Source organism: Nasonia vitripennis (genome assembly GCF_009193385.2).
Source record: "Nasonia vitripennis strain AsymCx chromosome 1 unlocalized genomic scaffold, Nvit_psr_1.1 chr1_random0002, whole genome shotgun sequence".
Lineage (NCBI taxonomy): Eukaryota > Metazoa > Arthropoda > Insecta > Hymenoptera > Pteromalidae > Nasonia > Nasonia vitripennis.
Window position 1 is genome coordinate 3,779,220 of NW_022279588.1, and position 14,056 is coordinate 3,793,275.

Sequence of the window (14,056 nt, forward strand, 5' to 3'; positions counted from 1 at the left end):
CCAATTTCTCTCCTCTGTTTTTTATCAAAGGCGCTGGAGTGGCTGGTGCACAGGCAAGTCTCGGACTATCTTGAATCAAGACTACTCATTGACAACCTACAAACAGGCTTCCGCACCGATCACAGCACACAGTCTGGCTTAATTAAGCTGACTGATGATGCCAGGCTTGGCATAAACAAAAGAAAGTCACGCTTCTGTTTCTATTTGATTTCAGCAAGGCGTTTGATACGGTGTGTCACGTCAGGCTCCTGAGAAAGCTATCCTCTTTCGGCTTCTCCAAGCAGGTCATCCGCTGGCTTGCATCTTACCTTACGGGAAGAAAGCAGGCCGTTATTGGTGACAACGACGAGCTCTCCACCTTCCGGCCCCTGAACACCGATGTCCCGCAGGGATCGGTTCTAGGTCCCCTGCTGTTCGCGTTGTACATCAATGACATTGGTTTTTGCCTGGATTCAGATGTGTCCCATCTAATCTATGCGGATGACTTGCAAATATACAGCCAATGCCACCTTGAGGAGCTCGATTCTCGTTCTGACAAGATGAGAGCTAATGCCGAAAGGATAATGGGCTGGGCTGCACAAAATCACCTTAAACTTAATGTCCTGAAAACTAAGGCAATCGTCCTGGGCTCCCCCTACTACATTAATGTTTTACCAACTGTTGCTAACACCTACATCAACATAGGGGGAGCCCGGGTCGACTATGAATCATCCGTGCGCAATCTGGGGTTGGTGCTTGACTCCAAACTAACGTGGAAAGAGCATGTTACACAACTATGCAAATGTGCTCACTCATTAATGTATAGGCTTTACTTTTTCAGGAAAAGTACCAATCTCAGGTTGCGTAAACATCTCGTGCAAGCACTCCTATTTCCAATCATCGACTACTGCTCATTGGTATACTGTGACCTGACCCAAGAACTTGACACAAAACTCCAGAGACTCGTAAACACGGGAATTCGATACATCTATGGTGTAAGGAGGGACGAGCACATCACCCACTAAAGGCGTGAACTGCAATGCCTTACAACTGCCGGACGTAGAAAGTACCTTACAGCCTGTTTTCTACGAAAACTGTTTAACACAGCTGTGCCTTCCTACATCTTGGCCTTTTTTGACCTTCACGTCGCAACACTAAATCCATGTCGCACTTCAAACAATTAGCTAAAGAATATTTTTATGCACTTGAAAACTCATAATCATCTCACAAACACTTACACTCCTCCACTCTATATATATCATTTCACATTCACTCTATATATATCATCTCTCTCTCTCTCTCTCTCTCTCTCTCTCTCTCTCTCTCTCTCTCTCTCTCTGTCTCTCTCTCTCTGTCTCTCTCTCTCTCTCTCTCTCTCTCTCTCTCTCTCTCTCTCTCTCTCTCTCTCTCTCTCTCTCTCTCTCTCTCTCTCTCTCTCTCTCTCTCTCTCTCTCTCTCTCTCTCTCTCTCTCTCTATCAGTACAACTTTGCCACTCGTCGTCGAGGTCAAGCAGGAACTTTTTATTTCTGACCTAAGAGTACAGCACACTTCGAGCTTGCGAACTATAGTACTGCAGCTCTACTGCTAGGTGGCCTAAGCCTAATGGCCTCTCACTCTGTTTTGCAGCAGCATGCTAATGTTCGGTATACGTTTGCCGAGTACAGACCTACACTGCAGTATACCCCCCCCCCCCCCAATAAGGCAACATATTAAGGAGTATCTTTACTTCTTGCACTGTACCAGTAAAGGCATTTTTCCATTGACTCTTTCTTTTTTCACTGAATATACCATGATAAATGACGGTGCTTCTAAGTCGACTCAAGAAGAATAACCCATATAGCCCCCAATGTTTTGACAATATTACTTAAATGTTGAATTTCCAGATTGGCCAGATTAGATAATATTATGGAAGGATTATATAACCTTTATAAAGTTCGAGTAATATTGTTGAGGACTAAAATGTCCGCTTTTTCATTGTAGTGTTTTTGCGGAAACCCCTACAACATCCAATCTTGCATCAATATTGCATATCCAGATTGCACAACAGTGAATATAATACTGCTGCAGCCATTAAGACAACATGTCACTAAAATAGCTGCAATGGTGAAAAATTTTCGCATCAGTATACAAATTTTGTATACCAATGCGAAAATTTTCAATATTTTGCAAAGTTAATTAAACGTTGTTCAATCTGATAATAATTTTGTCTAATAGTTGCAGAATAATTATGTACAGTATTGCGCAATCTGGAAATAATAATATTGAGATAAGATTGGATGCTTTAGGAGTTCCTGCAAAAACGATACAATGAAAAAACGGACATTTTGGTCCTCAGCATTATTGCTAAAAAATTTATAAAGGTTAAATAATGCTTCCACAATATTATCTAATCTGACCAATATAGAATTTCAACATTCGGGCAATTTTTCCTAAAGATTGGGGGCTATATGGAAAGTAAAGGAGACACCTCAGGAGACACCTCAAAGTTAGCAGCTAATAGCAAGGTCGTGTAAAGCTTGTACAAACGTCACCGGCTGAGGCAAGTCACGTATAACGTATGAAATAATTGCGGCTGGCACTATAATGTTAGACACATCTAAATGCACGCGATCTGGGAGGGGCTAAAGAACCATTTCTGTGTACATAACCTGTCTAGCTGCCGTTAATAATTCGTCTATTCGCTCCTCCCAATCTGCACCAGTAACTCGGATTTTAATTCCACTTCTACCGTCATTAAACATAAATGACACAATGACGCAGATTCTAACTAAGCTGAACAACCTTGACAATATAGAGGTTATGCAAACAAGCATGCAGGAGGTAGATAATTATATGTCAGCGCTCGAATCCTCGCTTGCACTGCTCGAAGATTTACCAGCATTAGTCATGCAAATCGAAGTAGTGCAGGTTGACGTAGCAGCTTTGAAGTTGAAACAGGAAGAATTTAGGAAAAAACTGGAATCTCTTCTCGCTATTAGCGCAGGATCTTCCACCACCTCTGCGACTACCGACACTGAAGCTATTAGGCAGCTTCAAGATCTCAATAAGAAGCTTCAAGCCAGATTAAGGAGTGTTATCTGGTCTCACACACACCTAGACCACCTCACTTAGATCTCTTGCATATGCTACCCTCAAGATGGGATAACAATCTAAAGGAGCGTGACATAGTATCTGCCAGAACCATGGGCAAGAGGCGTCCTGCTACTGTTTTTTTCACTGCACCGCTGGCAGTATCCCTTGTCATCCAGCGCATTGATGCGCTCCTTGATTGGTGCTAAGACTAGACGCGATGAGCTGAACTTCTTGACAAAGCACATGCTCCTCAACCACTACCACACTCACTTATTAATGTATACGTGCTGCTAACTGCGGATATTCAAGATCTGAATATTGCTGCGTCGAAAACAGCTAAGGCTCGAGGTTTCTCCTCGTTTGTTAGAGAAGGCCGGGTCTACATCAGGTTAAAAAAGGAGGCACGCACCGAGGAAGACCTTGAACATTTTTAACAACCCTGAAGACCCCAAGGGAACAATTAACTCAAAAGCTCCTCATCCACCAGCTAAACAATATCATCAACAACAACACTGCAGTCTCATATTACCTACACCACCACCATAAGCATCGACCACAACATCTTCATCTAATTCAAATGTAAATCTGTCGCAGGGTCTTAGGGTCTGCGTTTTAATGCGTACTCTCTCACAGGTCACATTGAGACGGTACACCTCTTCTTGTCCACTCGTTCCCTCTTTCACGTAATAGCTGTAACTGAGACCTGGCTCGACGACAATATAGTATACATCCCTTCACTAGAAAATTATACATTATACAGACGTGACAGAAACAGGAAGGTAGAGGTGTAGCCCTCTACATCCATCACTTATTAACTACTAGCGTTGTATCGTCATCTGACGGCGTTTAGTTGGGCAAGCCGGGTAAGCCAGAGTACCTCTTCAGTGAGATTTCTGCTAAGGGAATGTCTCCCATTTTCGTGGGTGTTGTGTATCGTCCTTAACACTTTTCTTTTATCCAAGGGAGCAATTTCATAGCACAGTTATCCACGCACATTCACATCTACACGGAAAAAAAACGTTGAGTTTACTCAAGATTTAAGTAAATTTAACCTGAGCGCTCAAGTAAAACACTATCAAGTTAATTTAACTAAAGTCGCTTGCATAGTTTCTACTGAATGAACAGTTCAGTAGAATCTACTAAAATCTTTCCTTGAATCAACTAAAAATGTTAGAGTCGCAACTTTGTTTGTAAATGAAAATTTCAATGTTCATTAATGAATATAAATTTACCTACATAATTGATTATAATTAAAATAAGGTTAGGAAATGAAATAAGTACATAATATTATGTTATTTGGTTAAACCAATTCATAGATATTAAGGTTAGAATAATATCTGTACAAAGTTTATATGATATACATGCACTGAGTTTCATTTTACTTGACTGTACCAAGTCATTGATCTTTATTTCATTATGCCATACAAACTTACAAACTGATTGAAGAAATTGATAGATATTGTGTAAGTTAGCATGATAATAGTGCAAAATGCTTTGTTCAAAAAACTAAATTAAAAATGAACCCATTGGAACACTCATTGAGGCTTCGAGTATATTGAATAAGAATTTCACATTTTGCTTGGTATCGGTGATTTGGACCAAAATCTCAAATCAGTCAATTTAAGTAATAACACAATAAAGATTGCTTGAACTTATTAATCACCCCTTGGCATTTCCAAAAAGAGTACATATCAATACCTTTTGATTTACAGTTCTGATTTGCAGGATGCATAAAACCTCAAAAATGTTCCTTAAACCACTTACTTTTTATACACGATTTAAAAATTGATATTTGATACAACTTACCGGTATTGACATTTGATTGTTTATTGAATAAACATTCTGCTGATGGGGGTTTGTGTGTATACCCGAAACTTGATTTTGCACGTACACAGTAGAAGGTTGCATTGCTATATTCGGATGTGGATACATACTTGTTGGTTGACCACTAGTACTCCCAACACTAGGCATACCAACTACTTGAGTTTGATTAGAAGATGGAGCAGTTCTATGAGCAAGATTTCTTGGCTGTTGAGACCTTGAACCACTTGAGTAATAATTTTGCTGAAAAATATTTAATATTTTTACGTAATATTTTTAGCCCATTTATTAATGTTATATTAAATATTGACATAATGTTCATATCACTTACAACTTAACATTCTATAAATTCACACATCAGAATAAGCGATTATCATTTCAAATCGTAGCTTCTGAATGATTAACAATTTGGGAGGAGGGGGCTCAATCATTTGAGAATATTCTTTTAAATTGCCTGTGAGTGGTCTCATCAGAAATATGACAATTAAGTACCAAATTAAGAAAATAAAATGCATTACCTAGACAAGTTTCATTTGAATACCTCAAAGCATTTATTCGTTAAATTACACAGTTTCAATGTTTTGTTCAAGTTCTAGCAGTGTATTTTCAAAAGAAAAAAACAACTGCCACTTCCTTTACAATTTACTTCCTTTAACGTTATCCTCCTTAAAAAAAAAAAAAAAAATTGCCGAATATTGTCAGGCCAGTTAACGTTGTGCGCCATTTCTAAATTTTATGAGATGCATATCTGGGTACTTAGTGCCAACTTTGAAAATTCAATATTTGATTTTGAATAATAAGAGTTAATAAAAATAACTGCATTTAGTTTTGCATTGTTTTAAATTTTGGGATAAGTTCCTATTAATTAATTATTAGCAAAAACGCTAGCTCTGTTAAGTGGTTTCAGCATAAAGTAGTCTTTAGAATAAAAGACCTTGACATGGAAAGGGGGAAAAAAGAATTATTGCGCCATAGTTACATTGGATGTCAAAAATGCATTCAATTCGGCCAGATGGAGTGAAATATACGATCCACTCCGGAAGCAGGATGTGTCCTTAAATAAAAGAAGTATGATGTCCGACTACTTAAAGGACAGAATCTTATTACATGACACTGAGGACGGTACCAAATCGTATAAATTTACAGGAGACGTCTCCCAAGGGTCAGTAATTGGACCACCGACCTGGAACATTATGTACGACGGGGTACTAAAGCTACAATTACCTGAAGGAGCAACAGTCGTGGGGTTCGCTGATGACATAGCAGTAGTGGTAGTAGCGAAACATAAAGAAGAGGTGAAAGACATAGCTGAAGAGTCAACTCGTATGATACACGAATGGCTAACAGAGACGGGTCTGGAATTAGCTAGTCACAAAACGGAAGTTATCCTCATTTCCAGTAGGAAGAAGATGGAGGAAATCACACTGACGGTGGATGGACATGAGATCGTTTCTCAACCAACCATCAAATACTTGGGCATCACCATCGATGCAAGACTAAGTTTTAAATAGCATCTAGAAGTAGTCAGTGATAATGCAGCAAAAGTTAGCGCTGCTCTATCACCATTGATGCTTAATGTACACTAAAAAAACAGCTGTTTCTGCTGTAGAACACGGCAGTTTTAGCGAGTGTCGCTACAGTAGCGACTTTTCAGTAAAAACAGCGAGTGGCCACTAGTAGTTCTGGCAGGTCTCGGCGAGCTGTCTGTATCTCGAGGATATGTAGGTTATGTATCACCTTTTAAAACATCAAAAAGTTGATGGTTGTTATTCAAGGTATTTTATATATTCTCTTTTATAATGATCATTACTTATAACTTTAATTTAATTAATCATATTACTCATTAAAAAAAATTAATTTCTTAAGATTTTTGACCTGACAAAACAATCAGTGGCCACTCACTGTTTTTACTGAAAAGTCTACTGAAAAGCTACTGTGGCGCACTCGCTAAAACTGCAGTGTTTCACAGCAGAAACGGCTGTTTTCTTTTTTTTTTTAGTGTAGGAGGCCAACTCAGAAGCGAAGGTTACTCTTAGCCAGTGTAACCACATCGATTATGCTATACGGAGCCCCAATATGGGCAGATGCGATGCGGGTGAAATCGTATGTACGAAAGTTGACTACCGTGTATAGGCGAAGTGCACTAAGAGTGGCGTCCGCTTACCGTATGATATCGGACGATGCTGCCTGCATTATAGCAGGCATGTCACCCATTGACTTTTTACTTAATTATGCTTGAACCCTAACATCACAAAAATATTTTAAAATTATTTTGAAAATATTTTACATTACAAAAGAAATGTTTTTGTAATAATTTCAAGCATATTTCTAAAATATTGTTATAATCTTATTTGTCCTAGGGTAAAAATATATCTAAATAATATTGCAAAAAGATATTTTGATATCATTTTATAATATTTGCAAAACATTTTTAACATGTTTCAAAATATTTTGTAATATTTTTAAAATGTTACAAAAATATTTCGTTAACAAATTAATAAATTATTTATAAAATATGTACAGAAATAATTTAAAAATTATATGTAAGTTTTATTTTTGCAAGGTTTCATGAACATTTTACTCATGTTTTTGGGACATGCAAATTTTCGTAATTCATATATTTATGAATCAAGAGGCGCAACAGCGCCACACTGGCAAGTAAGGACGAAGTTCGGTTCAGGACAGGGCGACCCTATATACTTTACAATTGGGTTTTCTTACCTTCAAAAAAAATCTTGATTGCATTTGAATCATTAGTATTACGCGTATGCGCAATCTGTTGGTATCTGAAATATATTAAGCGAATCTTTCATCTTTAAAAGGATTCATTTGAATATATTACATTATATTAACTTAATATTGCAAGTTAAAAATTCGCTCAACGAATTTCTTTTCGTCAGATTTTCTTCCTTCGATATTTTGTCTCCTCCGGTCACGTGACTTCCGGTGAGATGTATTATAAGCCAGTGGTTACAGCAGTTACAATCTACTTTACCGACATTGGTCTGCTACTCGGTGATACGCGATTGTGCTATTATATATTATGTACATATAATAATGCTGTACGATTATATGAGCGATGAGATCAGTATCTTAAGCAATAGTAGCTTGCTGTTTATACAATTTTCAAAAGTAAAAACCTTGGCAAGAAAAAGACATATAAGTAGTGAAAGCTATAAATATAAAAATGTCAAGTAAATGTTCTTTTTTTGCTATACGCGCTAAAATAAAATTAAAGTTGAAACCTTTTCCCAAAAATATCTGAATGCGTATAGCACTACTTTTATTAGTCTTTTTCTTGACAAGGTTTTTACTTTTGAAAAAAGTTTTTTATGAAGATATTATATTTTGAAATATTTTATGGATATATCGAAGAATTTAAGAATTGAATAACCTTGACGTGATGGGGATTTGAACCAGCGACCTTCTGCGCGACAGTCTGGCTCTCTACTCAGTACACTGTGAATGAACTTAGAATTATAGCTTAAAAAATGTCACTCATACACCACCACAATGATTTCGGAATCGTATACTTACTATGTACTTTTGTAAATTGCATGACAAATCGCGCAATCCATTCAAAACAAATTTTTGAATAAAATAAATATGTTTAAAATGTAAAATTACTTAGAAGGGTGGCTAGTATAGGTGTTAATATCCGTATGGTAACACCCAAATTAGCCACCCGGCTTAATAATTTTGCATTTTAAACAATTTTATTTTATTAAAAAATTTATTTTAGATGAATCGCGCGATTAGTCACGCGATTAATCGTGCGACTAATCGCGTCGTTAAAAGTTCGATAAATTAACACGATTAATCGTGCGATTTTTACAGTAGGGCTGCAGTAAAAAGATTGCAGTAAAGAAAATTATATTCTCTTTAAGATAAATATCAGACAATTTACTTAAATTAACTTTTTTAATAACTTTATTAGGAAAAACTCAAATCTGTAAAATAAAAAATCTATAAAAAAACGCGTTAACAAAATATAAAAACCGCTGCTAACTGAATTAGCAATATGCTTTCTCATGGAACATAATTAACAGTAAGCTAGGCAGAAACTCGCAACAGAAAAAAAAACGCTAAAATATTTAGTAATTAATAATAAAATAATATCTGATAAAACGGATATGGCTCATGCTAAGAATGATTACTATTGTAAGGTGGGAATTGATTTGAACAACCAAATTCCAAATTTGGGTGACGATCAACTAAGACTACTAGATAATAATGAAAAATAAATTTTTATTCGTTCAACTAGTAGTCAAGAAAAATATAAATTTATAATGGACTTAAAAATAAAGCTGGAGGAGTTGATAATATCAATGCAAACACTTTACAAGTAATCGCGAATCATATCACGAAACCATTAGACCATTCATAATAGACTTTATACCGTCGCTCCCTACGAAGAGTAGCACTGTTCAAATTTCCCGTCATAAGTAGCACAACTCATTTAACGCACACTAGACTAGCACAACTCAAAATTTTCCGCGAAGACTAGCACAACTCTCGCATTTGTTGCGAAAACTAGCACAACTCAAACTTTAAACAACGAATTTCTATAAAAATTTCCCGATTTTTGCGAAAATGTCCTAAATGAATATTTTTAAATATTAACAATTTACAACTTTTTACAGAATTTAAAATTGTTTTTTCAAATACAATAATTTTTTATAAGCATTTTTTAAAATTGTTTACTTTTTTAGAAATTTTTGAAACTTTTTAAAACTTTGAGGTTTGTCTGTCTTTGTCCAAGCTTTTCATGAGCTTAACTAACCCAATAATCCACTGAAAACGTAAAATACTCACACTTTAAGTAATATAAGTCGCGAGTTGTGCTAGTCTTCGCGGGAAATACGAGAGCTATGCTAGTCATCGTTTGAAAATTTGAACTGTGCTAGTCTTCGTACGGAGCGACGATACGTTCTTGATGAAATGTAATGTTATTTCTGATAGACAATTTGGATTCGTAAAGAATAGAGGAACTATAAATGCACTTAACTATATTTAGAATATTATTTATGAAAATCTCAATGAAAGCAAACCTATTATCACAGAATTTTTAGATCTTGCTAAGACTTTTGACACTGTGGATCATGGGATACTGCTAAATAAGTTACAGAGATATGGCGTAAGGGGCAGCGCATTAAAATTGTTAGTAAGCTATCTATCTTATAAAAAACAATGCGTAAATATACTGAATTGTACTAGTGACTTTAAAGAAATAGCTATGCGAGTCCCAAAAGGGACCATACTAGGATCATTATTCTTTATATTATGTGTTAATGATCTATTGATAGATATGCAGCAGGATACCATCATCTTCTATGCGGATGACACTGTCAACATCTCGAGTAATGACAAGTGGTCCTCTGCTCAGGATAAGATGAATGTTTATTTAAATAAAGTTACAAAATGGCTTGCGTTAAACAAATTATCTATCAATGTAAATAAAACGGTGTATATTACATATGGAAACTATTGTAATAGTGTGCCGAACAATTTGCATATGATTATCGGTAATAATGTTATTAAGAGAGTAGAAAGCCTATTAATATTAGTAATATTGAGGACTAATTTTCGATTTCAATATGCGTTGGGATAAACATATTGATTCCCTTGTAAAAAAGGCTAGATATCTGATTTTTATCTTTGCTAAAATCAGGAATATTATAAATAGAAAAACGCTTTTAATTATTTATCATGTTTTTTTCCAAAGCCTAGTTAGTTATGGTATAATTGCATGGGGAGGAGCCTATAATAACTTTTTGAATTTAATAATGGGTATTCAAAACAAACTGTTGAAAATTATAAATAAGAATCATTTCGTGTCGCATGACCGTTCTTTAACAATTAGGCAATTGTTCAAATTAGAGGCTGTATCATTTCATTATTGTACTACAAAAAATTTATTTTAAAAAAAAGTATATATTGTAAAGGGGTTCGCTTTCGGGGGAAAACTCGGTGATATTCAACTGGATCACAATCTCTCGGTGCGACGGAGAACTCTCTCAACGTCCGTGATTTACCCGCGTTGCAACGCAGCTCGTCGCTAGAGCTGCTTTGCGAACGTCGTGTTCGCACGTGTGCTACCTCTCCGCACTCTCCTGTGCGGAGCCGGCTTCTCAATTTCTCAAAACCGCTTGTTGCAACGCCCGCGGAAATAAATCTAATTTCGATTAAAATCAAATAAAATAATGATATATTGTGCGACCAATATTTTCTCTATACAAACGTGCGCCGAGTCACCTCAATGTCGACTCGGCGTGGAGAGTATCTCGCGAAGCTTACGCGCGCGAACGAGAAGGCCGTTACTCGGTGCCGCTGCACCAAGTCGCAAAGCTGTAGCCGCTGCAGCCGATACAGAAAAAAGGCTCAGCCCTACTTACTCGCAGTCGCCGTTCTTGGTAGGCGCGCACCACACGCTCACACACACTGCACCGGTGGTGTTGCTGGCTCACTCGTTGGAGCCGACGTCCTTTCGTTTGGCCGCTGATCGACAGGCCGGGTTGTCCTTGCTTCTCGTAGCTGGAGTTGACTTGGACCTCTGCTTCTCGCGATCTCACACACACTCTCACTCTCTCGCACGCTATCGGTCGTCGCTCGATGCTGTCAGTCTCACACACGAGAGCTGACGCGTTCGCACCTATGGCCGGAGGCTATCTCCTTGTCCGACGGACCGCGACTTATACGCGAGGCCCCGAATCTTGCCTCGCGCTTACGCAACGTCGCGTTTCAACGATGCGCGAATCTACCCGATTTCGCACCTCGTTACAATATATATTATTAGTACAAATCAATTCTTGTGGGATTCTTTTATCATTATTTTGTAATTCAAATTTCCTTAAATTTTTATTTTCGTTTATATCAAAAAGATGATTTTTTGATTCGCTATATTTCATAATCTTAAATTCTCATTTAATGATAATTTAATAAGAAATGACCATAACTTACTTCTTTTTATAGTAAGTGTTTCGCTCAAGTCACCAGACGTAACCACGATTTTTCCTCCAAAATGGTTATTATTATCACAAAAATTTTGGAAAAATGCATTATATGCTGCCATTGATATTTTATCCCAAATTACTTTTGGCATTTTTTAAAAATATTTTATATCTTGAATTGGAAGAAATATTACATATTTTACATGTTTTTGCATTGGTGATGAAATAATATGATATAATTCGTCCATTAAGGGGATGACATAGCTAAAAACACTTCTTTTCTACTACACATAATTTTTAATAAAGCTTATAATGGAAAACCGAGTCTGTAGCGCGGTAGTTAGGACTAATGAATCGTTCTACCAAAGGGAATTTTGATTCGTCAAAAAATGTTACTCTTTCCGATTTCTTTCTTGTTTCTTCCCCTTCATCTGATTTCTTTGTAAAAGCACGAATATGATCGACGTGTCGTTTATACTTTTTTTCCATGTAACTGATTTCATAATGCAGATCTCCTAGACGAGAATTAATTTGTCCTGAAATCCATTTATCTAATTTTGGATTACCGGAAAGAAAATAAACATTTTCAAGTGGTTTAAATTCTCGGTATGTATTGATTTTTATACATACCGATAGAAACATCAGCTTGATGTTTCTCAGCAATCTTCTCGTTGTTAGGTTCGGGTCGAACAAGATCTTATCGTGTGCGAATGTTTCGTTTTAAAAATAATAAAGCAGATGGTTGTCCAGTAGTTGAATGAGGAGCTTTTCTATATTGTCTCAAGAACTCATTCAAGTTCCGTTGCAATGAATTTTGTGTCGTATCTATTTTAAGTAAGGCTTTTTTTGTTGTACCTACGCATTTTTCTGCTTGACCATTTGTCGAAGGGTGATAAGGAGCAGTAAGTTTGTGATATTTCACTCCACTTATCTTGAGATATGTTTCAAACTCATCTGAAACAAATTGACGGCCATTATCTGAAACAACAATGCTAGGTACACTATAAGTAGCAAATAACTGTTCGAGAATATCGATTTTAGCAGTGCTAGTACTGGAGCTGGTGACCTTGACTTTAAGCCATTTACTATAAGCATCAGTGATAACTAGAAGCATCTTACCTAGGGGTGTGCAAGTCAGAAGTCGAGTTTTACATATGTTTACGACATTATGGTGCAAATAATTAAACCAAAGACATAATAATATATAATAAGTGTTTAGATTTTAAGTTAACATGTGGATTGAACAGATTCAATAGATCACAAGAGCAAAAAAATATTGATAGGTTGAAAAATCAGTCCAAATAACCAATCGAGTTATTTTTTAGGCAAAAGCTCGAATAAAAACTCGAAAAAGTACTCGAAACTTCAAGTAACATATCACTTTTACGAAACAGGGAAAAACCATAGTATTCGTTGGATATGTGTAAAAACTCGACATTCGTGGTATTTAAGTAGATTTTTAATATCCCAAATTCATTTAGCAATCATAACAAAAAATCTTCGAGTTTGACTCGCACATCCCTAATCTTACCAGCTACTGGACCAGCGTAGTCTATATGGATACGTTCCCATGGGCCTTTAGGATATTCCCGATGATGTGTGTTGAATTTAGAAGGAACATGGGCATATTTAGCACACTCAGCACAAGATTTAGCAATAAGCTCAATATCTGCATCAATTCCTGTCCAGTAGACAAAAGATCGTGGCAACCTTTCATTTTGACAATGCCCAAATGTGCTAAATGAATGTCGTTTACAATTGCTCGACGAAGAGACGATGGAATCACAACTCTATGTTCATAAATTAAGCAATTTGAAGATAGACCATAAGAAGACGCTTTGTATCCATGACGAGATAGATCTTGACCAGCTTCGAGTAGTTAAATAATTTTACCTACGTTAGAATCTTTACGAGTATCCTTCGCAATCTGCTCTGCTCGTACAGGAAACTGATTGATCTGGTTGATAATAAATATGTCAAAAGAATCAAGTTATGTAATTTCTTCAAAAGCGTCAACCGTTGAAGGAAGTGGAGCACGTGAACAATAATCTGCATTTGTATTAGCTTTAGTTGGTTTGAAGTTAATATCGTAGTTAAAAGGAGCTAAGTAATCAGCATAAACAGCCATTCGGCTGATACAAAGAATAGGAAGTGATTTTTCAGGATAAAAAATCTGTGCCAATGGCTTGTGATCTGTATACAGTGTAAAATGACAAGCGTATAAATAATTGAA

General features: G+C 36.5%; 1 protein-coding gene across 1 annotated transcript in view; it reads right to left on the reverse strand.

The window, feature by feature from the left end:
* Window positions 1-14,056, reverse strand: part of LOC100499172 (uncharacterized) — a gene marked incomplete at its 3' end in the record, with an annotated part of 193,488 nt that overhangs the window by 130,939 nt on the left and 48,493 nt on the right. Inside the window, 1 exon segment of the mRNA NM_001191046.1 lies at window positions 4,859-5,116. Coding sequence (NP_001177975.1) covers window positions 4,859-5,116 — 258 coding nt within the window.